The following is a 26,841-nucleotide window of genomic DNA, read 5'->3' on the forward strand; positions in this document are numbered from 1 at the left end:
TCCGACACCAACGATGATACCTGCAGTGGTTGGTTGTCAAAATAAGATATGTTATACAGGAGGATTAAGCCAGTAGGATATAGTTTCATTTAATAACCAAATTTAAGGAATCAAATGTTTTCAAATTGTAAGTTGTGTTAAAAGCTTTTAAACTCAGATACCGATATTAAAAAAGACTGAACCAAGTAACAGTTTAAATAGTATTTAATGGATTTGGGGCAACTGGTAGGGTTTCTTAAATAGATTCACAATTTAAATTTACATCTTAGTATTTTAGCTGTCAGAGAGCAATGTCAAGTAGTACTGAGCAGGCTGCTTCTAAAGCGTTGCCAGAGAGGCATAAAAATATTTTTTCATTCATTATATTTTCATACATTAACAGTTTAATATAATGCGCCCAAAGTAACTTCAAAAAAGGAGCAATTAATGAAATAAATATTATTATTCATAGTAATGATAATAATAATAAAATACGAATTAAAAAATCACAATTAAGTGTGTGTTGCTCAGCAACCGATTCCGCAAGTAAGAAATTGAGCTAATTTGGCGTGACATCTGTATTTGTGTCGTGTTGTAACTACTTTTACTTAAAAAATCGTGACTAAAGCGAAGCGGGGGCGTTGTCTTGTCGCTATGCTTGTGCTTGCAAACGCCTCGGTGCTTTCAACAATCACGGAGTCGTGTTACGCAACACGACGTGAATCCTCTTGACTCCGCCGTCGCTGCGTACGTTACGTAAAAACCCCTGGCGCACCATAATTTGCGCTCTCGTGTTTCGTCAGTGATGCACTATCCCCGTGCCTTCCCCCATACCAGGCATGTCTCCGCCACACCACCACACCACTCCTGTTTCCTCGCATGAGTTTGCCGCGCCGCCGCCTCTAGCTGAACAGGCTCCTTCACCGTAGGGTTTGGTGTTTGTCCGGTCCACCGCAGCACAGCCCTGCAGCTGTGCCCTCTGCTCCCGAGGCAGCAGTCCCCGTCATGACCTCCCCTTTCTGCGATTCTGCCGATATTCGCTAAATGGGATTCGTGGCTGGTCCGAGGTTTCCACAGCAACTGGCCATCCGCTTCCATTATTTCTCTAATGAGGACAGCCATAACACGGATTTAACACGGTTCATCGCTGCTGCGCGTCTCTGATTTTTGGGCTGAATCTCCAGACGCGTTAAAGGTGAGTTAATTAGAGCGTGTGGCATTTTAATGTGAAGAGATTAGATTTATGTGGGAATCAACACCCAGTGCTTACGATTTGTTGCTGCATATGTTTACCCATACTGATGTTTTACGCACAGTGTATGATACCCCCTCTCTCACGCTGACTTGTATTTCATTGTTGCACAAGCCATTCAGTAGCGCTGCTCGCGCATTTGATCAGTGCCACTCAGTCTGTGCCACGGCTCTTGTTGTTGATGATTTACTACAACCCACCCCCCAGACAAAATGCGTACCGGATGTGCAAATGTCTTATGTTTTGACCTTCTCACGACCAAAACACACTCGAGGAAGACGCAGCAAATCGACTGCTCACAGAAAATAAGAGCCAACAATCCATCGAAATCCAAAATGGAGCTGTAACAGCACCTGTTTTGATTCATCAGGCCACATATGCGCTGTATGTGAACCCGAAGCCCACCACAACAGAAGCATTGTCGCCTTTATCCCTGTCCCCATTCACAAATCCTTGTTTACGTGCCTATGGTGGACCAGTTTGGCAAACACGGACTTGATGTTTTTAGATTTTTTATTTTTTTTATTTATCCCCTCCCATAGAAAAGACGTTATCATCTTGACAGCTGCTACTCCTGTAGGCAGCTACCCCACCCCTTGTTTCTTTGAAAGCAGCTTTGCTGACAAGTGGTGTTTAATCCCGTGGAAATAGAATTTTAATTATGCGGCTAATCTATTTACAGTCAGTTTGGGGGATTTGGGCAAGTTCCAGCTAATTTCCATAAGGCAGTTTCAGCCTTGCTAAAAGAAAAGATGAGACAGGAATCATGGGAAAGCTTAACATTGGATTTTTAACACTGGACAACCTTATTAGATGCTATAATATGCTAGCTGCGTCTGAAAAACACAAGGCCAGAGGCATGAGAAATAACGTCAAAATACTTGGACTATGGAATTACCTTCTCCTAAATAATGTTTTACAAGGTGCGAGATTACATATAAAATACATAATGCTCCATGTCACATGATAGAAAGGGATTGATGTTGGACTGCATCTAGAAATTGTTTTCATTATTGTTTCTGGATTAATTGTTTGGTTTATAAAAATCAGCAGATTAGCATAAGAAAAAATATTCCCAAAGCCAAATTGTCAATTCTCAGCAATTCAAAACATAAATATATTTAATATACTGTCACAAAAACAAAGAAAAATAGAAATTGTACCCAATTGTGGAGCTGATTTTGTGCTTTTAAAAGATGACTCGAGTGATTTCTTCTTTAACAAAGACGTGCCAGATTATTTGTCTGTTGATTAACAGCAGGCATTTTGATATGTCATAATAGGAAAAACAGCAGTGAAATTGATAACATTAACAACGGCTCAGTTCTATTAAGTGTCTCAGTAATCTTCTCCGGTTTGCCAGACAAAACCAGGGCTTCCTCTAAGTAATGCAGCTATCATTATTGTTATAAAATACACCTGTGCTTTTCCTACTATGACAAGTCAAACTACCTGCTGTGAAAAACATCTATTGTCAAACAGGCTCTTGACTGACAGGAGAACATTGTATTACCCCAAGTTTATTTTAATATCCCGTAAATCACAGCGACAGTCCGTCTGTAAATCGAGATTATGGTCTGTCGTTAATAAAAGTCCCATGGATTTGTAGAGTCAAAAATGTGCTAAAAGTGTGGCTCCTCTGTTATGAGCCTTCACGTCCTCTTGAGACTTTGCAAAGTGACTGGGGTCAGCAAAAGATTAATGGGGAGAAAATGGGACAAGACATGATAGTTATGTGACTGCATTGTCTTTTCTTTGGCCCTCTTTAAATCAACTGCCCTCTCTCTCTCTCTCTCTCTCTCTCTCTCTCTCTCTCTCTCTCTCTCTCTCTCTCTCTCTCTCTCTCTCTCTCTCTAACCCAGGCTATTTATAGATTTGTGTATTATGTATGTGGACTGCACTGTTTCAAGTTATTATCCAGCATACAGTATAGCAGGATAGGACACTGACTCTAATGTGCACATCCGCATGTTTTGATCTTGAGGAAGCATCACCACCACACACACACCCCATCCCCCCACCCCACCCCCTTAGGCAAACTGTAATTTTCCTGTTCGACTGAAACACTGGCTCAAGCTCCTTCACTCTACGCATCACAGTGGCAACTGTTACTGTCTGTTGTGACTCACTGAGGTTTGTCATGGCCAAATGTGCTTATGTGCCTGACCAGAACAGCCTGTGTGCTCAGCTTCAGATGGGGGATTACAAATGATGATTAGACAGAGGGAATATGAGAAAGAGTTAAATTCTTTGTGTGATTGGAACCTGTGCAAAATCAAATGTAAGTTGTACTGAAACGCAGCACTTTGAAACATTATCTTTTGCAACACATTGCTAAATTTATAGCCTGGAACTTTAGCATCTGGGCTAATTATTGAGTCAGTCAGATAATTAAGCAGATAATTGGATGGTCTAAAGCAAACATGTACATTACTGACTGTAGGTCATCAATGATTCAAAAGATGGGTTTATATTTGTTCTCTCTCAATGCAACACTCTCATGCTAACCCTAACCTTTGGTAGCTCCTGTCCATACTGGCTGTGAAGAGATTGCTGACATGACTCGAATGTAGGAGACAGTCCTCGTTCTCTGCACAAATGCATTCTTAAGTTCATGTGAAGCCATTAAGAGGCTTCATCAATCTGATCAAGTGAGTATTCTCCAAAGTTACAGTCATTTTGGTACCAAATTCCCTCATTGTATCCTCAAACAATGGTTCCTTGTTGAGCTATGGTGGAGGTACAGTATGAAAAAGAGGGACTAAAGTCTACAGCCAAATTAAAATTTAGGCTTGATGGGGATTGAGTCCTGACCGCATTGGCCCAGATCCAAGTCCGGCCCAGGGCCCCTTTGCTGCATGTCTCCCCTGCCTCTCCCCCCTGTCTGTCCCACTGTCAAATAAAGCAGACATGCCTTCATCCTGAAGGCAACAGGGACGTCTGTGCAAAATATTAGGACCTATATTAAGTTGTAGAGAAATTGCAGTCAAAGCCAAAAAAGGTCAACTTCATGTTGGCACTAGTGGAAAAGTCAGGGGATCACCAAAACCAGTAGGATTCAGGCATGGGACGATATGAAAATTGTCATGATTATCCTGGTCAAAATAATTGCGATTCAAGATATTTTCACGGTAATCATCAAAATATGGTTAAGACTCTAAAAATGGCAATAGAAAACACTGGAATTATGTGATATTTTGTTAAGCAACAAATGATAATGAAAAACAAACAAATCATAAGGCCACCCTTATTAAAATGTAATTTTGAAATAAAGTCATAGTATAGTGTGTCCCATTAACCACCTAGTAATGTTGAATGTCTGTACAAAATGACATGGCAGTCCATCAAATAGTTACTGAGATATTTGACTCGAGTGTTTAGCTTTGTCTGAACTTTATAATAGATATTTACGCCACATGAGTAATCACTTACATTGGAAAACAAACATAGACAAGAGGAACCAAAAACAGTTTAAATCTACACATATGGATGTGAGTGTTCTTCTAAAACAGACTTGAAAAAATGTGAACCTAATGACCACATGGATTTATGTCATTTTCCAAGGCAAACTGGCAGACATGTACATGACACATAATGAAAATGCTGACAGTAAAAATGCTGACAGTATAAACACTGACGTGATGCAGTCTCACTACCTAACTTACTGGACTTGACTGCTGTATTAACTTACATTACTTGTCCCCATCTGACGTCTCTTCCGTTAGGATCTCCCACTTTCCCTACATTTATACTACAGACAGTTTTATGGATTTTGACTAAGACTCGGTCAACACTGAGACTGTGAGTGAGACAGGCTAGTGATAGATTTACTGCGGAAATTGAAGTGCTCTTAACTCAATTGTGGTTCTGAGGTAAATACTCCTCAGAGAACAGCCTTTGAACGAAGGCTCTGTTAGCCATGATTCATTTCTAATCCTTCAAACCTCCTTTCCCACCCGCACAACTTTATTTACACAGTCAGCATGTCTAAGAGCTTATTGTTGCTTTTCAGACATTATTAAACCACATTACATCTTACATGTCTTGACTGAGTTTAAAAATTAATTCAAATCAGTGATTAATATCAATAATGATCATGTCAAGCAAGGTGCATGCAACAAGAGATTATTTTGGAAAAAGATTTTGATTTGTGTCTTCCTCACTCCCTTTCTCCCATCCTGCCCTCCCACTGCTCAGGTGCCTGTTCTTGGAGTCACTGGCAATCATAGCGGTGTGGTGCAATCGGGTTCTCCCACATTCCTCTGTGCTCCCATTGAATGGAACATCTTACAAGGGGACTTAAATCTCTACTCATCTCCCAGTCCTCAAGTTTTTTCATTTTATTTCTCCTCTAAGACTTTATAATATCTTATTTTCTACCCATTGGTGCTCCACAGTTTACTTTTGTCTTCTTCATCTTCTCCTCCATTTTATATAATTACATTTGAAGTAGTCAGATCTTGGCACTTCTTGATATCAGTGCACGCTGACACCATATTAGGAAAAGGCGTGAGGCTCAGCTACAGGACTAGCTCTGTTGTTTACATACGCCTGCTCTGAGGCTTTCAAGGGTGCTCTCGGTTTTGCAGCGTGCTGGAAAGAACCAGGGAGAAATGAGAATCTCAAAGGTCTTCTGCCATCACTGCATTGGGATATGTTTGCACTACTGGTTTAGGATCATTACCTCCCTTTAATGGTGTGTACTTAACCCTGATGATTAGTCAGTTCTCCTGATCAAAAGTAAAATCTCAAATGGTCTGCAGTGCATAAATTGAAGTGCATTTAGTTTAAATTAGTATTTGATATTTGCATTCTTTAACTTTGTAGAACTACTATAATTTTGGACACAGATATTAAATATCCCATCAGCTCACTGAGTCATTTTCTAACTATCTCTAACTTTATGTATCACATCAACAATAGAATCACAGGCTTCTTACACAACCAGAAACCTTTACATCAACAAACATAATAACACATCTGGGAGAAATTACGGACCAAACCCTAAAGTTCCCTATCTGATGTTTTCCTGTGTCAACTTTGCCTTTTAACCCTCTCCTAAAACATTGTGCTTTTATGGGCTGCACTGTACGATAGGATAGGATAGGATAGGGTACGATATACTTTTGTCATGAACTCTGTTGTTCAAGTGCTTAAGCTTTGGTCCAGTGATGACAGGAGTCAGTCACTGTTAATGCAATTAATTAAAATACTAATCATTTTAATAATAAGTTTCACTGACTTGAATTTATGGTGCCAACTAGTGAAGGTAACAACGTTTAAATAACTATTTGACTAATCATGCACATCCCTTCTCACAGTAGTAGATTCAAGCACCTTAAGTGTGTGCTTGTTTGCATAAATCGACTACATGGGCTGCTCATCATGTATGACGCATAGGTGCCCTCCGTGATCCTGTCGGCTCATTCTGCTTATGTTTTGTCTTCACTGAGCTGGTAGATGTTTGAGGCAGCCGGACTCAATTCACACAGTCTTGTCCACCTCTCCTGCAGGCCTGTGGGCCTATCTCTGTGTGACTCAGTGTTGCACTATGGGATACGTTAACCCCCCCAGTGAGCCAGATTACCTCCTGGCAGGAGTTGAATCAAAACTTGCATGATCGTACGCATGTGCTTGAAATCGCTCATGCTCGTGCACATACTCAGCAGCTTACGCGCCCACACATCTCCATAGTGACATCCTTCCATATCTTTGAGATTTCCCGTACCTGTGTAATTATGTTATGTTCGCACATTACACTTAAAACACCCACTAAGCCTCAGCTGTCCGTGCAGTATACAACAACCACCTACACGTTCTTTTTACAGCCATTGGCAGTTCCTTCCTCCTTGTCTGTTAATAACCCTCCCTGTCCTGTCTATCAGAATCTCACAACTGTGCTGGGAACACTCACACAGATACATGCATGTGCTGGAAAAAGGATGTGAGACGCAACTGTGGTTGGGTGTTAGTGTGCGATATAGCCTTGTTTCCAACAGACCAAGGAACAGCTGCACACGCACGCACGCACGCACGCACGCACACACACAAACATATGCACTCTGTCTGGAACTGAGAGTGCCTCTATTCACAAAGGAACAAGGCTGTTTCATGTGTGTATGACTGTCTATGTTTCAGCCAGCCTGAAATAGCCGGTCTCACTGTGACTCACTCTGCAATGCCTTGAGGGGAGGACTTGATGTGTGAACACGGCACTCCAACTTTCTGTGGGTGCACTTGACTGTCTGAACATGTTCGTCTTTGTCTGACAGCACGCTCTTGTTGTATTTATCAGGCCATAATCAATGTATTCTACATCGATAAGGAAAGGAGAAGCGGTGTTATAACTCCCTATAAGAGATGAAACTGTTTATGTCCTTGTCAACGCACCAGTGTTCGCAAACGGTTTTGTACAGCTTACCAGTCCTTTGTTTGTTTTCCTTTGTAAATGTATATTGATTCAGAACAGATTGAATCAACAGATCGGATGACCTTGAACGTATGTGTAATGGCTGTTTCAAGGTGCCTTGTTCTCAGAGCATTTGCATGCTAAACAGTTCTAACTGAACCTGGAACAGCTCCAAGGATACTCTGTGGTGGTGAGCAAAGATGAATGTGACGCTCAAAGCAGACACTGCTGAGAGGAATTTTTGTTTAAGAAAGTGAAAACTGAAACTGAAATTGAATGAAGTGAACTTAGCTTCCATCTCCTATCAGGACAGTATTTATTAATGTGTATGTAAATGAACAATTTCCAATTTTCCAATCTAATGACATTGAGATTTTTTCCAGGTGGTTTGACATAATGTTTCCTCATGGAACAGGATGTGTATGGGTCAGAATTAATTTAATACATGTTTAAAAGTAAACAGACATCCGCATGCTCCTCTTTGCCACATTAGTGCTGCTGGGATGAAAGTAAACCTGAGTTTTATATGATGGCAGGGTCTGCACATGGGGGCGGGCAAAAGCAAGCCCAAGGAGCCAGGCCAGCGCTCCATGAGCCTGGACGGCACCATCGGCACAGGTTCAGACAGTGGGCACTTCCATCACCTGGGACCTGCCCAGCAGACCCAGACCCCCAACCGGAGCCCTGCCGTTGGAACCGGCAGGCGGGGGCATCAAGGGCAGCACCAGCTTGCCCCAACAAACACTCCTGAGCTGGCTCTCTTCGGTGGGGTGGACCACACAGGCACTATCACCTCGCCTCAGAGAGGGCCTCTGTCAGGTAGGCAACATTTTTAAAAGAGGGGTTAGGTGTGCAAATATTGCAAAACGTTACTGATTACTGGTAAAAGTTAAATAACAATTTTATGTTTCAGTAATGATCCAAACTAATTGTATTTCTGTCAACAGCATGCTTTAAGGGCAGTAAAATGGAGTAGGGTTAATCAGGGAAAATAATGTTATTCGCTTTCTTGCCGACATTCAGATGAGAAGCTTGATACCACTGTCATATCTGTTCATTCAATGTGATGTGCTACAGCTAGCGGCTCCTTAGCTTAGCTTAGCATGAAGACTGGAAACAGGAAAACCGCTCTTAACAAAATCAACCTACCAGCACCTTACTAAGGAGCATGTTTTTTTCTCATTTAAAGTGTAAAAACAAGACAGAGTAAATTAGGGGAGTGAGTTTATCCTCTAAGGCCACCATTACTCCACTATATCATGAATAGTTATTTGTTTGCTGCTATATTAATGTTCTGAAAATTGAGTAATCATGTATGCCCAGTGAATGCAAAAAAAGGTCTACAAAAAAGAGAGGCTATTACATAAGGGGGGAATTAAGTTGTGAAGCTAAGCAGAACAGGATCTGATGAGTACTTTGACTCAGCCCTGACCTGCTTTCAGTTTGAGATCACAAAAGTTCTGAGGAAAAATAGAATTATCTATAAACTGATTGACCAGTGATTGACCAGTGAGTCATATGTCTACAGAAAAATGAAATACCCCCTGTCAAACAGGCTTTTTAGTTGACTTTGAAGCCTGCAGTGCCACACTGTCCAGATTTTACTTGACTTTAAGCTGTAATGTGTCTAGACCGGCCAGGTGGTTAGGTTAATTTTGCTCCATCCAGAGAGGAGAGCAGAGGCTGCTGTTGTATCTGCTGGCCGCCTCCTCCTGTGCATCTAATGAGCCGATTGATGATTGGCTTAAGAGTCCCTGGTTTTAGATCACTGGTTCGTTTAAATAAGGGGTAGAAAGGTCCACAGAAAATAGAAAGCCTTCGCTATGATGGCTTTGTCCTTCACAGAAGATTGAGCACGTCTGAATGTCGATATTTCTCATTAAGCCTTGGTAAATTGTTTCATACAGATATGAAGCAGAGGCAAATTATAGAAAGGATTTACAGCATTACAGTGGATAGAGCACATTATCATCAAGGGCTAGACCTGTATTATTGAAGTTTGATTATGGGAGTAGATGTGAGTGGGAAGTACCGTTGCCTTTAATTACATTGTTCCCTAAATGTGTATTTCTTTGTGCGTTGTTTCTTGCAGGAGGTGTCACTACATTTGTTGCTCTGTATGACTATGAGTCACGGACAGCGTCTGATCTGACCTTTAGGAAAGGCGACAGGCTGCAGATTGTCAACAACACGTAAGAATCAACAGCCTCTCTCTCTCTCTCTTTCTGATGCCACAACTTCACAGAAATCTAAATTAACAGATTTGTAGACACACAACGTGAGGATGATCGCGCACAAATGTGTAAATTTATGAACACAGTCAGAGCTGGTAACTGTGGAGCGATCCAGACAGCCGAGTCTGACCCTCTCCATCTGTTGACTAAAATGGAGCAGAATGGCACTTTACTAATGCATTCGGTTCCTCTTGGGCAAATGTCTTCATCCTCATTTTCAAGACACACATATTTTTCCTCCACCCAGATGACATCTAAAGAATGTGCCTTCCTGTTGGACATCAGCTGTTGATGTTTGTCTGTGTTGTGGTGACATTTTGGACAGAACATAGATTTCAGTCGCAGGAAGTTAGAAATTACGTGTATTTTAAGCATGTGGAGCATAATTCCTGCGCAGGTGTTTAAAATCAGAAGAATGTTTTTCTTGTTTTCTTTTCCTATGGAGTCCTAAAACATGGAAATTAGTCAGCATTTTTCTCACTTCCGGTCCCTCATCTCAAAGTTAATGGGATTTTTGAATGGGTTTGTTGTGGTTAGACCCCTGAAATAAAGTCTGTAGTTAACACAAGCTTAAGACATTTTCAAGTTTCGTTCCAAGACATAAAATAAATAAGTGAATTACCCTCTTAAATATTCCATTTACGCTTCAAAAAGGATAAAATAGATGTTCACTTGTAAGCATTATCTTGCTGAAAAAAAAGTATCATAAACTTTTGTTTGCCATAGAGCTTATTTCCTGCAAAAAATTCAATGTCCCATTGGCTTTTTGTCGAGGGAACCAGGGTGATGCTAACTTCCGTGTCGGCCTACAAAACTACATCATCCCTGCAGCACTCTTTCCATAACTTCCTGTCATAAATCTAGTCTGCTGTTCTGTATCTATAGTCTGGCACTACATAGTAGGGTTTAAAAATATTATTAATTCATACGTACCATTATCATTGGACAATGACACTGTTCCATTATCCGCTTCACAGAAAAGTATACAGTACATAGGAAATTGTATAAACATTTGTGATGCAAATACTGAATTAAATGGAGTGAGACTATAAAGTGACTACATCATTTATGGATAGTAAAATAAGAGATGTGTCTGCATGCCTCTCTTGTAAAATGGCACTAAAATGGAAATTAGAACTTGAAACTTTAAAATCACTGCAGCTGGTGTGACCCCCGCTGTGTGGTCCCACTGCATATTCAGCTCCTCCGCTCTCTTGTCTGTGCTGCTTGCCTTGCTGTGTCTCCTCGCTGTGTTTTGATGTGTCTGCTGTGTCTGTTATCTCTCCCTCTCTCTTTCTCTCTCATGCTTCTTGGTTTCTCCTAGGAAAAAGTACAGCTTCAGGTCAGTAATACTTAATGCAGTAAAAAAAACCTCATGTAACCTTTTGTTCACTGTCCCTTTGCTGCTGCACAGATTTGTCTGATCAAGCTCGCAGCATAACTGCAATAAATGGGAATATATATATATATATACACACACACACACACACACACACACACACACACTGGAGATTAAAATGAGAGAACAAATTATTAATACTTGATATATTCTGAAATATTTTTATTTTTTATTCTTCAGAAGATTGGTATAGCAACAGTGGATATTCTATCAAATTCTGAACAATAAAACATAAAAGTATTTTAGAATTAATCTGTTAATAAAGTATTAATACTTTCTTCTCTTGTTTTGACCTCCAGTGTTTGTATGTATATACATTTATTTAGGTATAGATGTAGTATGTGTTAAAATGCTTGGCAGGTAACATCTTTTTATAGAGCAACAGTTAAAGGTGTAAAATGTAAACTGCGGGACTACAAGTGGAACGAAAGGGTGCATTTGTCTGTCTATTTCCTCTTAGCGCTATTTTTCTTTCTTTCAACTCAGTGTGGGATGAGACATGTATTTGTTTTAAACATTGGTCTTTAAGTATCTGCTTTTCTTTGCAAAGAACATTTATTAATACACAATCTGAAGCATCCTGTGTTGCAGACACTGTAATATCAGTCAGCTGGGCACTATAGTTTTTTTTAAAATCATTTAGGCTACTTGTTATGAAACTAATACAGGTATTTGTGATTCATTTTAAAGATTTACGTCTTCTGTAGGAACCAGTGGGCTCTCAGCAGGACAGGCTGCGCTGTTGATTCTAGTCTTTTCATGACATTTGTTGACAATAAGAAAATTCAAACGTTATTATTAAGTGTTCTTCCTCCATCAAATAGTGTGTCTCTTAATTGGGAATAAGCTAAAAGATACTTAAACCATGAAATGCTGTGGTTGCCTCAGCCAGTTTTCTGTTTATGGTTGACTCTCTTGCTCCCTGTCTGTCCTTTCCATGTCTCTCTCTCTCTCTCTTTATCTCTCTCTGTCACAGAGAAGGGGACTGGTGGCTTGCTCGCTCCCTGACAACAGGAGAGAGTGGTTATATCCCCAGCAACTATGTGGCTCCGTCAGACTCCATCCAAGCAGAAGAGTACATTATACTCTCCTTGTTTCACTCTTGTTATTCCAACTCATATAAGAGCCATTTTTCTTAGTGCAAAGCCTGAATGTCTCTTTATTTCTGCTGTATCTACTCTGCATGCTAATGCAGAGTCTAGAGATAATATTTTGCAATATACGATCCAGTATAGTTCTCTATATTTCCAGTCCAAACTTAATTGTGCCTGCCTGCTCCAGACTCTCAGAAGTAGCTTCTTTCTGATCTTGTTCTCCGTGGCCCACTTTGGCAGGTGGTATTTTGGGAAGATCACTCGGCGCGACTCAGAGAGGCTCCTTTTGAACTTACAGAACAGACGAGGAACCTTCTTGGTGAGGGAGAGTGAGACCACCAAAGGTGAGAGAGCAGACATTCCAGAGGCTACGGTCTTTATCAAGATGGTCCAGTTAGCTCTTCTGCTTTTCTCATTCAGTGCATTTACATGTAGTTTAAAAACTATAAAAGCATACTCCGGCTTCTTAAACACCATGTAAACATCATACCCCGGGTAAAATCGGAGTTCTCATACCCCGGTTTACAGACCTAGAGAACTCCTTCAGTACCCCAATTATTCATCCATGTAAACCAAGCCCCCACCAAAGCGACTTCCTGGTTGATCCAATACGGCAGTGCCAAAAACTGCAGTGTCCACTAGGAGTAGTTTTCACAATAGGCCGTTTTCACGGCATAATTAAACAGATTTAAGGCCTGGTACAAAAAGAAATTCTAGTCTGTATGTTAAGGTCACATCTCCACGGCAACACTGAGGGGGGTGAATTTTTTTGGACCAAGCTAGTTTTTATTTTATAGGAGGTTAAAGTTTATGAATAATTAGAAGGTGGCCTCTTGAGTGCTGGCCTTGGAGGTAAAGGTCAGCCAGATGGATTCCCTCCCCCCAACGTTACATCAATGCCCTTTTTTTGGTAAAAGGAGGAAATGAGACGGAGTCAAAGTCTGACATGATGGCGACTCCTGTAGGCGAATACGATTGGATCAAGTTGAGAGAACGGACCTTGACGGAGAGGCTACGTCCATTTATTTTATACAGTCTATGATTTAAACAGTATTCCTGGATTACTGTCAGGTTTCTCGTCTTCGCATGCTCCCCACTCTGATCGAAATAGAATAAACCAGGAAGCAACGGCGCCGAAAACAATATGAAAAAAACAACAATAGAGCATTTCCTTTAAACCAAGGGAGGACTTCGCCAATGCAAGTAACATCACTACCAAGTAGACGCGTTTCTGTTGTAATTCTGTCAAAAAGTCGTCCATTTCCCCCCGCTTGTGATTTCATTTCGTGTCACATTCAGATCAGCTACTGTACCGGAGTTACTCCCTTCATTTTCCCATTCAACCCATGCTCATGTATACTGGGGGAACTTCAATAATCAGATTATTACCCTTACCGGGGTTAGGCCATTTTTGGGTTACAGATGTGCATGTAAACGCACTGATTGTCTGCTTACAGTGATGTATTAAACATGTGACTCTGTGACTTTAATGCAAAAAAATTTTTTGATTGCAGCTAAGACTATATTTTGTGGAATAAGACTTGAGGCCTCCATGTACAGATGAAACGATTAACAACTAATCAATTGTTAAATAGTTTTAAAGGTCCCATATTATAAAAAGTGAGAATTCCATTTTTCCCATATTTTATAAAGCAGGTCGAGGTTCTACTTAAATACTCTGAAAGTATGAAATGCTCAATTTCAGCCCGTATTCAGAAACTAAGCGAGCCGTCAAAACTGTTTTATATATAGGTAGAAAATGAGTGCAGATGTGAAAGACCCATAAATGCAGATCAATCAGAGCAGACTGCTTTTTCAGGAGGGAGGCTTAAAGAGACAGGCGCTAAAATGCAGCATTTCAGACAGATGTGTTCTAGAAGTAGGAACCTGAAAATTAGCTCTCATGTGACTTTTAAGTCATTTTTCATAGCAAAAATGCCCCAAATTCACTAGTTCCTGGTTGGAGCTGATATTGGATTTGGTATGTATTTGCCTTTTGTAGCAATTTGACCGTCAGATGGACATAACAAGCAGTTTAGAAGTTTAGGAACCTTTCCAATAATTGCTGCCAAACCTGGACATGTCTTATTTCTTTTCAAGCAATTTCCTTTATCTTGAAAAATAAAGGCATTTGCTTAAAACACAGCTATGAAATTGTGTAGATTCTCAGAGAAAAAGCTGAGAATCACAATCACAACCTTTTTGCAGCAACATACATTTTAAAATGTGTGAATTGTTTCCTGTCAGTGCACCGTAGTACTAGAAAAAGCGTGCCTTATCAGAGAAGATCTGTGAAACTGTTTCTTGGTTTTTAAATTTTTTTGTGTGTGAAAAAAGACAACACTTTCTAGGTCCCTGGAGTTTACTCCACTGACAGATGTGATCTGAGATCTTTAGGGACTCAATTAAATAGAGGCAGAACCTTGTAATTAAGTCTTTTGTTAACTTTCACGCAGTTTGTCTCCAAAACTCTGCAGTCAGATCTAGTCCTTGTGACGTCAGTGGGCTCTTTAGGGGGTTGATTTGGAGGAAGTGGGGGGATAAGGAAAAGAGGAGTTGAGTGGGCCTTGTGAATAAATAGGGGTGAATCACTCTGCCAGAAGTAGGTCAACCTACATGTAGGAGGGTGCTAGATTTCCCCCTGGCTTTGAGAGAGGTGGGCCAAGTCTCTGATCACCCAACACACAGTGAGAGAAGGGACGAGAGGCTTGAAGAGGGGGAGGCTTGTAGGAAAGGGGGAGGAGCTCTGGAAGGAGGTGGGATGGCCTCTGGGTGTGTTCTCTTTCATAGCATTCGTTTCGTGTCTCACTATGGGAACGCCTCCTGCGTGACCTCATCAGAAGCACAATAACACTACGCCAGCCCCCTATTGGCTGGCATCGATGACGCCTATGTCAGGGGGAGCAGGGACCCTCCCCCTATATAATAGGCTGACATAGCAAGAGTCGTCATTCAAAAACCTCTTCTCGCATCTCACAGAAGCCTGTAGACGACTGTATATTGGTCGCTAGGCTAAACTGTCCACAGACTAGAGTGCACAACTCGGGTCACGGGCGCCTCGTTGCCAGCTGTACGGTTATCTACTGACGTGAAAAATAGCAATATTTTTCCGAACAACAGGTAGCAATACCCCTTTTTCAAACAGGTAGCAATACCTTACTCAAACAGGTAGCAATACCTTCCCAACAGGTAGCCATACCTCCAGAAGTAGAAATACTTTCTGCTCCCCTGCTAGCGGAGAGAAAAATAGCAATATTTTCCTCCCCTCTCGCCTGGTAGCTGCATAAGCAGTTAGACAAACCTATAAACCGGCAAGCGGTAATAGCACGCTAGCTAGCCATGGCTACTGCTATCAGCCCCGGTGAAGCGGAGAAAAGCCCGAAACTATGCCCCTGCGGTAATAGAATTTCTGGCTGGGACACTCACCCGATGTGTGCGGCATGTCTGGGCTTACCCCACGCTCAGGCTGCCTTAAGCTCCAACGATGAGTGTATCCACTGCGCTGCTTTTCCACGTAAACTGCTCCGCCGCCGACTAGCCCGCCTGGCTAATTTGTCGGGGGCAGACCCGGTAATGTGTGAAGCAGCCGCGCCGCATGTGGACGCGGACATGTCCGAGAGCTTGACCCCTACACCCGGTCCGAGCTGGGCAGATGCTGATCCCCAGCTGCTGGACACCATTTTCCCGACTCAGGAGATAGACGGGGGGTGCGTGGGCTACGCTGCCGCTCGCACAATCCTTGGAGGAGAAGCGGTGGATGACGGGGATGAGTCGGCCGACTCTGAGCTCCTGTTATCTGACGACAAAGAGGAGGAGGGATCCACCTTCCTTTCTAGCGACCACGGAGCTGCAAAGCCCTCCGTCGCGGAGGCGGGAGCCCAGCCCTCGCAGTCGTCTCCCATCGGCCTCGACATGCAGGACATGTGCAAGCGCGCCACTAACTGGCCCAGCATCCCGTGGCCCGTCACTTAAGCGGAGGTTGTAAAATCTCGGTTTGACGGCAAGAAATTGCCCAAAGCTAAGAAGTCAGGGAAGCAAGTGTTGCCTATTTTCCCGGAGCTACTCGACGAGATAGCCGTGACCTGGAAAGAGAGGCCATACAGCGAGAGACACCCCATCGGGGGCAGCTCCCTGCTGGACTGTGAGGGGATGGAGACCCACGGTGTCCGCCAGATGCCACCCATAGAGCCGCTGGTAGCGACCCACCTCCACCCAAAAGCCTCCATGTCCTCCTCGGCTCCCTCTCTCCTCGCCAAGACAGACCGCTTCCAGTCTAGCCTCACTGACAAGTGCTATAAGGCTTACCAGGCTGAGCTGGAAGAGGACATGACTGCCAAACCAGATACCTCCTTGTGGGAAGAAATCTGCGTTATAACGGACCATGCCCTGCGTCTCCATAAAGTGGCCATACAAGCTACGGGAAGAGCCATGGGCTTAATGGTTCTCCAGGAGAGGGCACGCTGGCTCGGGCTCACGAACCTGACGACCAAGGAGAAGGAGGAACTCCTCGACACTCCAATCGTCCCTCAAGGTCTCTTCGGTGCAGCCGTCACCTCCATGCAGAAGAGATGTGAGGACAAAAAGAGGGAGGATGAGGCGCTGAAGCTTTGCTTGCGAAGGAGGGCTCAGCCCGCTGTCCCTCCGTCACCGCGCCAGACGTACGCACAGGCTACCTCTCACCCGGCCCCCGCTTTCAGGATCCCCAAAGTACCTAAAGTGCAGGCAGCCTCCCAGGCCCCCAGAGGTCCCAAGAACCTGTGGTCCAGGAAGCAGTCTCCTCAGGCCAGACCTCACACGGCACCGCCACCTCCTCCAGCTACCACGGCTGGCAGGAAGAAGAAGCGGCCGGCCTGATGGCCTCTCCTCCGGAGGAGAGCAAGCCCAGTTCCCCCCCTTCACGGCCCGCTCCACCTCCTCCAGGCCTCGTTCCAGGGCAGGTTCAACGGGATGTGTTCCAGACAGAGTGCCAAAATCGGGCGGACTTTCATGCTCCGGTGCCCGTGCAAGTGATACGAAAACAGTGTTTTCAGCGTTGTCACACAAGAACTTTCATGCACTCTGTAATAAAAATGACCCCACATGCGCATCCAGGCAGATTGCCGAGGTCGCTGTCAAATGTGAAAAAATATACAAAAAAAGTATATTTTCACAAACTTGTCTGCCATAACACAGCTCATGGGGCCAGACATCCCCATGGCCGTGACAACGCAGGCGGTCCATGTGCCTCCACGCCACAGTTTGGAGGCGTCAGAGCGCATGGACAGTGTGTGCTGCGCGCCACAGCCGCACGAGGGCGCAAACACACCAGGTTTCACGGAGTGGCCGGTCAGCCCCCTCTCTTTACACAGGGAGAGCTGGGCTGCCTGCACTCAGTCGAGATGGGTGTTGAGAACGATTGGGAAGGGCTACAGGCTTCAGTTCAATATCGCTCCACCACAATTCAGGGAAATAAACTACTCTCATGCTCGAGGCGAGTCTGCCAAAATTCTCATGGAAGAAATTTCCAATCTGACAGAGAAAAGAGCTATCAGAGTGGTCCCCCCCCCCAAAGAAGCTCAAAGCGGCTTTTACTCAAGGTATTTCCTAGTCCCAAAGAAAGGGGGGAGGGAGATGAGAGCTTTTCTGGACCTCCGTGCCCTAAACCGTTAAGGAAATACAAATTCAGGATATCCCCCACACAGGAAATATCTGCTTTTTGCTTTTCAGGGGATAGCCTACGAGTTTATGGGGGGCACGGGGGGAGATATTCCATCCCCACCCAGAGCGGCTAGCTCTATGGGCCTGGCCCGTGAGTGGTTCAACCTGAATACAGCAGGGCTTCCTTCTAATGTTATTGACACTATTCAGTGTGCCAGAGCCTCATCAACTAGGACATTGTATGAGCATAAGTGGCGTATGTTTGAGAGCTGGTGTCTGAAATCACAAGCTATTCCTTTTCAGTGTCCTGTGGCAGTGATTCTGTCATTCTTACAGGACCTTATTGAGAAGGGTAAGGCTTTCTCTATTGTCAAGTTGTACCTGGCTGCCATTTCAGCCTGCCATATCGGTTTTGACAGAAAGGCAGTGGGTCAACACCCTTTAGTGTGTCAATTCATGAAGGGAGCACGCCGTAAACTGCCTACGTTTGGGCCACTGGCTCCATTTTGGGATCTTCCCACAGTGTTTGCACTCTCTCCTGTCCCCCCTTTGAACCTATGGAGCAGGTGGAATTGAAAATGGTGTCCCTGAAGACAGCATTATTGCTTACTTTGGCCTCGGCCAAGCGTATAGGCGAAATGCATGCCCTCACTGTGCATGAGGCATGTATGCATTTTTCACCTGGGAATACTGGGGTCAGCATGCAGCCTAACCAAGCCTTTATCCCAAAGGTTTTGGGCCCGTGCTCCCCAATAGAATTAGCTGATTTCTATCCCCTGCCTTTCTCCTCTGAGGAGCATTGGCGTTTGCATAACCTGTGTCCAGTTCGTGCACTGTGAACCTACATTGACAGGACCAGGAGTTTTAGACAGGGCAACCAGTTATTTGTGTCCTGGGCGTCTTTCTCACTGGATTGTAGGGGCTATTGCTCTTGCTTACACTAGCAAGGGTCTCCAGCCCCCCGCTGGCTTATGTGCACATTCCACCAGGGGTCTAGCGACCTCTTGGGCCCCTCCCCACACATTTGCAAGGTTCTATAAGTTGGATGTCACAGCACCAACTCTAGCGCATATGGTCCTGAGCGCAGGCTCTTCTTAGAGCATAGACCCTACCAAGTGATGGCCCACTGGGGACAGTTGTCTTCTTTACAGGCATGTCTGGCAACTCGGGAGTCAGTATTTTTCCCATAGTGAGACACGAAACAAATGATATGAAAGAAAACTTAAGGTTATATATGTTTAGCATGAGTGAGTGTCTCACCAGACCACCCTCCTTGCTAGAGAAGCGAGGAAGAGGTGAGCTTGTTTTGAATGACGACTCTCGCTATGTCAGCCTATTATATAGGGGTAGGGTCCCTGCTCCCCCTGACATAGGCGTCATCAATGCCAGCCAATAGGGGACTGGCGTAGTGTCATTGTGCTTCTGATGAGGTCACGCAGGAGGCGTTCCCATAGTGAGACACTCACTAATGCTAATCAGAGAACCGGGGTTATATCCATAACCTTAAGTTTTGTATTTGGTATCACATGTAAGGCTCATAGTCTGACATGGATGAGTAGAAGGATGCTGCTCATATGTTGAATCAAGTGTAAAGACTGTTCAGGATGCATCTGGTCATCTGTAAGGCTCAGAAGTGGTAACATCCTGCTTGAGATTAAAACCAGCATCTCAGCTTTTGTTGTCAAGGTGTATGTGTGCCTGCTATTGCACATAGAGTGGAGAAATGTAATATAAAATTGGTAAACGTTTACATTTGTAGAGTGGAGACCTTATATTGTGCACACATTTAGAATGATGATTTAGATCAGACTGCAGTTTCTGTATCTCTAGTTCAATCAGTCTGAAGCCTGGAAGTTAAGAACGATGTCAATCATTTCACTGCTGCAACCGTACTGTGATATTTGGGCACTTCAGGTCAATAGACTGTCAAGTTCATCTTTACTGCACTAGATTTTCTTTCTTCTGAGGGAAAAAGAGTGAACATCAGTCACAAACCTCCACTTCAAAGAGAATTGATTTTTTCATTTTCAGCCTCCTTGAGGAGGTCACGTTTGATGTTGAGTCTGTTCAGATTTTTGAATCACTTATTTTCAGTGTTTTTTTGTGTGATTCCTGTCATACATTGCTAGGTCTTATTTTTTATTCTATTTTCCATTATTTAGTTTGACCTAATAATGTATTGTTTTAGTGGTTTGATTTACATTTAACACACACACATTGTGAAATTTCTATTATTTTTTATTTATTATTAGTCTGCTTTTGAAAGAAATCAATGTTGTAGCAGACCTCAGTTCATGTGGTAGAAGATTTCAGAGAGCAGGGCCAAAATGTCTGGACAAGGACAGAGAGGCTTGGTTGAATTTCCAGGGGCATTTTTTAGGGGGCCATCAGGGACTTGCCCAGCACAGCTGCAAGCAAACCCCACAGAGCAGCTGTCACACAGGCCAACATATGCCCGGGTTTATTGTTCTAACCTGTCTCTGTCTGTTGTTGTGTCTTGTTCACAGGGGCATATTGCCTGTCAGTGCTGGATTATGATAACACCAAAGGCCTGAACGTTAAACATTACAAAATCCGGAAGCTGGATAGTGGAGGTTTCTACATCACCTCCCGCACCCAGTTCACCAGCCTACAGCAGCTAGTCTTCCACTACCGCAGTGAGTGCTCAGACACATCTGCTTTGATTGTTAACCTCTTACAACACACTACAAAACCCATTACCTGCCCGTTCACTCTCCCTTCTCTTCCATCTTCCCTCTTTCAGAGCACTCTGACGGGCTCTGTCACGCTCTTTCAGACGTGTGTCCTGTGGCTAAACCTCAGACCCAGGGACTGGCCAGGGACGCCTGGGAGATTCCCAGAGAGTCCCTCCGCCTCGACCTTAAACTGGGACAGGGCTGCTTTGGAGAGGTCTGGATGGGTAAGAACTACACACCACTCTTTTAAGTGGAATTGATTGAATTCCTCTCACACCATGGCAGATACAGGTCATATATTGAAAACAAAATCAGGGGGATCAGTTTCTCATCGAGAGCGATGATAAGGTGAATCCTGTTAAACGCTATTATAGCTAATTGATTTTTCTTATTAAAGTAATACTTTTGGGGAATAGGCTTATTTGCTTCCTGGCTGAGAGTTGGATGAGCCAAGCTAGCTGTTTCCCTCCGTTTACAGTCTTTATGCTAAGCTAAGCTAACAGGCTTCTGAGTAGTATTTGTCTGATAGGACCAATACCAAGTGATATAACAAAGTATTCCTTTAAGTCTACATTATATCAGGAGGAGATCCAGCACTTAATTTAAAAAACCTCATATAAGGTTATCTTTTATTATTTTCGATCCTCCAACAGGCACATGGAACGGTACAACACGGGTAGCCATTAAGACCCTAAAGCCAGGCACCATGTCTCCAGAGGCCTTTCTTCAGGAAGCACAGGTCATGAAGAAGTTGAGGCACGAGAAGCTCGTCCAGCTGTATGCTGTTGTGTCTGAGGAGCCGATCTACATTGTGACAGAATATATGAGCCAAGGTAATACAGGACACTTTAACAAGTGCTGGGTATTAAAACTTCAATACATTTTTTCATGCTTCTGGAGCGTATTTTATAACTGTCGAGCAGACCTGAACGATATTGGAAAAATCTGATATTGCGATACTTTTGTTGTTTGCGATATATATTGCAATTTGAAAAAAAACAAAAATTAAGGAATTCAAAGCAGAACACACATACAGGACCTGGAAACCAATAAATGAGACTTAATGTTGTCGGCTTTTCCAGACCACACAAGGAGTAAATCTGGTAAATGCAAACCTTGTGAGCTTTTAAGGAGAAAACTTGTTTTATTTCAGCCTGACCTGAACCTGAGCCTATTCAGACATTGATTCATATTGTGTCATAGTGATGTCATTATAGCATGAGCTCACAATGTGAGGGAGATGTTGTTCAGCCCGCCGTGAAGTGCTGACAGCTGGCTGGTTTATAGTTCTCTAAGTAAGATAAATAAACATAAAAGAATTGTTATAGATCTGAAACCCCTGTATTGTATTGACACTAGTATCAAAACACTTCATTAAAATGGTTTGCTTACAAAAATGTCCATTTGTATACCAATTACTCACCAAGTGTTGCCTTGAATTTGTGAAGAAAACTTTGTTTTTGTTGCATGCCTCCAAGGCTCAGGCCTGCGCCGCTATGTCACTATGTTCTCGAAGGGCGAGTAGGGCATTTACACAAGCATAAGATTATTTATGTGAAAGTGTTTTAGCAAAAATGCATGTGATTGGGAAGTACTAAGCACAAGACTGGATAAATAAGACTTGGATGTTGCTTTACACATATTATGGACAACTAGTTTATTTGGTGATTTTCTGTTTGATGCATTACCTACGACTGTACATTTTCTGAACATTTTTTATCTTTCACTCACAGGCAGCTTACTGGACTTCCTTAAAGGGGAAGCAGGAAAGATGCTCCGTCTGCCTCAGCTAGTAGACATGTCCGCTCAGGTAAAGTTACTTTTGGTGGACTAAAAATTATACAATATTTTTATTTAAATAAATAAAATCCCCGTCCTCTCTCTGTCACTTCCTTCAGATTGCAGCAGGCATGGCCTACGTGGAGAGGATGAACTATGTCCACAGAGACCTGCGTGCTGCCAACATCCTGGTGGGAGACAGCCTGGTGTGTAAAGTAGCTGACTTCGGTCTGGCAAGACTCATTGAAGACAACGAATACACTGCAAGACAAGGTGAGTCCACACCTCCTCTGTCCACAACAGATTTTTCTTTCATTCCTATTAAACCACATTGAGAAGTATAGATTTGTTTACTGATGAAAATTAAACAATTATGGGCAACACATGTTCTAAAATCAAATGTATTTTATTCTACAATATGTTGCTTAAATGTTTTTTAAATCCCCATGGTTCCTCAGGAGCGAAGTTCCCAATCAAATGGACGGCACCGGAGGCAGCTCTGTACGGTCGCTTCACCATCAAGTCAGATGTCTGGTCCTTTGGTGTGTTGCTCACAGAGCTGGCAACTAAAGGCAGAGTCCCCTACCCAGGTAAAGATTCCGCACCTGAACAAACAAGACGATTTAAAACAATAATCATGCTGGATGATAACAGCTGTAATTATCAGTCGATTAATTCATTAGTGAATCGACTGAAAATGAATCACCAACTGATTTGATAATCGGATAATTGTTTTTGTCATTTTTCAAGCAAAAATGATCTCTATCAGGTTTCTCAAATGTGAGGATTTGGTGCTTGTCGTATGTGACAGTATCGTATAGTATGAATGTCTTTGGATTTTTGACTGTTGATCGGACAATACTGGTTATTTGAAGACGTCATCTTGTAGTTTTGGATATTGTCATGGACGTCAGGACTTCTGCACATTTAGGATGTCACATGTATACTATATATAGGGAGAAAGTGCTTCTACAGTGCCGTCACAGTCTCTGGCTGAGGTAATATGGTGCAGAGACAGTGGGAGTGCAGATGAAGAAGACCCAGAAACACTGACCAAACAGTGCAAACTGGGCTTTTACGGAAGTGGGGCTTAAAGAGACAGGCGCTAAAACAGAGCGTTTCAGACAGAGGGTAGTTACAGGTATATTTAGACGGACAGAATGAGAAAAATAATGTGGGTTTTTTTACTTAAAGCCTGTAAACATGTTCATATTTTTAACTAATTTAGCTGATAGTATTCATTGGTCAAAATGATCAGTTATTATCAGTTTAAGGGTTAATCATCCCTAGTAGAAGCCCAAAATACAAGTTTGAACCTGAAAATGGGCATAATATGTTCCCTTTTAAATTACTGGTGTTATTGTGAGGAAGAAGGTCTAACTGTTCCCCAAATCTAACCTTTCTCTCTCTCCAGGTATGGTTAACCGTGAGGTGCTGGACCAGGTGGAGCGTGGCTACAGGATGCCCTGCCCGGCAGAGTGCCCCAGCTCTTTGCACGAGCTCATGCTCTCCTGCTGGAGGAAGGACCCAGAAGAGAGGCCTACATTTGAGTACCTGCAGGGCTTCTTAGAGGACTACTTCACCTCCACAGAACCCCAGTATCAGCCTGGGGAGAACCTATAGAACCACACACTGAACCAAACCCCGGGGGCAGAACCTCAACACAGAACGATCTGCACTAACCGACCTCAGAGGAGCACCTGTGGGAGGATCTGAGCCTGTGAAAATCATCCGGGAGGAACTTGAGATTCTTCTGTGGAAGCGAAACCGAGATGCAAAAGTTAAATCGTGCCAGAAAGAAAATTGTCCAGAAGAACCTGAAGACCCTCCTTTCTGCAATTGCTCATTGTTTACTAAAGGTATTCCTGCAGAAGTGAGGCTCAAGGCTGTAAAGGAGAACTGGTGGACTGACTCTGGCTCTGATTTGATGTTTTTTGAGAGGTGCAACTGATGTGGGAGGACCCAATCAGGATCTACAGACGGAGCGAGGAGGGAAAAGAACAAACCTCCTGTGGAAGAGTGGTCAAGGGAGGATATTTTGGACATGAGCTGTTTAGCAAAACCTCCCTCTTCCCCTCTTTCGTCTCGTCTCTTTACCCTCTCCTGGTATCCTTCCGCCCACAGAAGAGCACTGCCACTGTGGCTCAGGTGCCAAAAGAGTCTCTCTTAACGTCCTTCATCTCCCTTCTGCCTTGCTCTTCTCTTTCTCTCTTTCTGCCTGACTTTCAGTATTTCCCTCCAGAAGTGCTGCTTCTTCAAAGTGTCTCCAAATAACTCTGCTCTGGAACTCTACTTTGCATCTTTATTTATGTTTACTTGGACAATATGCGTCCTGTGGTTTCAACTTTTGTTCAGTGGCAGACAAAAAAAAGTTCTTGATTTCTCTTTTTTTTTTCTGTGATTATCAATAAGTAAGGTTGTTAGAACCACTAGCATAGCAGTGCCAAGGTCAATGTACTCAACAGGCAGGTTCTGTAACACTGAAAATTAGGTCAATTCAATTCAAATTTGAGGCTTTTCTCTCTCGTTTAACCCTCCATCTCTTTTCTAACTGTATTTCTTGGCATATGCTGAATGGTCACTGTGGCCAGCTGGATCCAACCTCCACAATAAAAAAAAAAAAGATTTTGATGCAGGTAGTGTTTGAATGCTTGTTGTTTTGAATGCGCCCTGTTTAACTGGAAAGTTGCATTAGAAATAATCAACACTAATGGTGGCACTAATGAGCAGTTTTATTAGTAGTCATTTAGAGGTTATTTCCTCAGAGGCATAAATGGGGTAACTTGCATCAAACATTTATGTGACCTACAAAGAGGCTGATATGGATCCCAGACAAATCCTATTAATATTCAGCTCAAGATGGGAAAACCCTGAGTCTAAAAAACCTACGATGTTGTGTGCCAAACAAATCACATTTCTTCACTGCTGTCCATGTATATAATGTTTTATTATCAAGGGGCTTACTTGGGTTTTTTTAGTTATTTAACTTTCAATTTCCCCAGTAAACGCCACGTTGGTGAGTAAACTGGACAGATAAACCTGATAAGGATTAAAAAGGTTTGCATTCACTTCACAGCTGTTGTGTCCATAATAATATGCAAACAGGCGGCCCTAATAGAACTGTAAACTTTGATCAGGTAACCCTAATAAAACTGTGTTTATGACTTACTATAAGAGTTGATTTTGAAAACCAGTTAGCATGCTTTTGTGCCGTTCTTCTCTTGACCATTGGCTGGGTTTGTATTTATGCTGTACTGTACATCCACGTGTATGTTTACTTTACTCAAGGTTCAGGTGAGGTGAGGGGATCATAAACAAACTTCTAAACATTTGAAACATTGACCTATGATTACAATTTTTTAAAAATATATCCTTCCCACTGCTGCCAATTCTCACTGTCATACTGTACATACTGTAGCTCTTTAGGGTTGGTTTTGTATCCTGTTGGCCACTTAAAAATGGCAGGTATTTATGTTGGGTGTCACACATTCACAGTGGTTTAGTTTAGTCGATGCAGCAGCAGTAGATATAAAGACATAGATTGTTGCCAGCAAATACTATGAGATCAAAATATGAGCCATGCAGCAATAAGAGATGGTCCATTCCCTCTAAAACCATCAAATTATTACCAGTGATGACCAATCCTGACGGCTAATTTAATCAATAATGTGGACGATTCTGTAGCCACAATTAAAATGGAGTTTGAGTTGTGATATGAGATGAAAAATTAGGTCAAAGATGTAAATAGTATCTTAAACAAATGACTGTGACTATCATGTAATTTGTTTTTGTATAGTTTTTTCTTTAATTGCACCTCCATGTTGAGGTTTTTACAATGACGCACGCCTGCTCCCAATACAATAAGATGCTAAATGGGGCTTAAGGAAAATGTTTTAGTATTGGACATATTATTTCTGCAAAAGACAATTTTAAAATTGGGCCTGGCATATATTTCCGAGGAACATCTTATCAGTGCTTTCCTCTTTAAGAATTGGTAATCCCCTTGTTTGTTCTGACGCACTGAACCGCCTGCAAGTCACTGGGACAATGTGGAAGTTGATGGGCTCATGACTAATATGAGTGACGCTAAGGTCTGATTGGATTTTATGTGCCATAATGAAGAAGTGTATCTGTCTTTTTTTTCCAATGTTTTTTTTTTTTATGAATCTATGCAGTTTGGGTCTGGCATTCCTGCAACTTCATGGCCATTTTGTTCTAAAGTTAAAAAAAACAATGATAAACAGAAGGTGTGAGCATTTTGTAAGGACTTCTTTTTTGTTTCCAATGTAACAGGATTGAAATGGGTATTGTGCCACTTTATGTTGATCTTTTAAATGTGCAATAAATTATATTTCAAATGTG

At 42.7% G+C, this 26,841-nt stretch overlaps 1 protein-coding gene across 3 annotated transcripts; it reads left to right on the forward strand.

Moving 5' to 3' along the window:
- The first annotated feature begins 821 nt into the window (after positions 1–821).
- Positions 822–26,841, forward strand: LOC310965701 (proto-oncogene tyrosine-protein kinase Src). 3 transcript variants are annotated; one of them, XM_083939434.1, is made up of 13 exons: positions 822–1,174; positions 8,177–8,459; positions 9,733–9,832; positions 11,199–11,216; positions 12,250–12,348; positions 12,608–12,711; positions 20,512–20,661; positions 20,769–20,924; positions 21,354–21,533; positions 22,434–22,510; positions 22,599–22,752; positions 22,938–23,069; positions 23,894–26,841. In XM_083939434.1, the coding sequence occupies exons 2-13, from the start codon at positions 8,186–8,188 to the stop codon at positions 24,100–24,102; spliced, it is 1,653 nt and encodes a 550-aa protein (XP_083795560.1). In that variant the 5' UTR covers positions 822–1,174; positions 8,177–8,185; the 3' UTR covers positions 24,103–26,841. The 3 variants fall into 3 exon arrangements, with proteins under 3 accessions (XP_083795560.1, XP_083795561.1, XP_083795562.1); XM_083939435.1 differs by lacking the exon at positions 11,199–11,216; XM_083939436.1 differs by lacking the exons at positions 11,199–11,216; positions 12,250–12,348.

This window comes from Echiichthys vipera (assembly GCF_963691815.1).
Source record: "Echiichthys vipera genome assembly, chromosome: X".
Lineage (NCBI taxonomy): Eukaryota > Metazoa > Chordata > Actinopteri > Perciformes > Trachinidae > Echiichthys > Echiichthys vipera.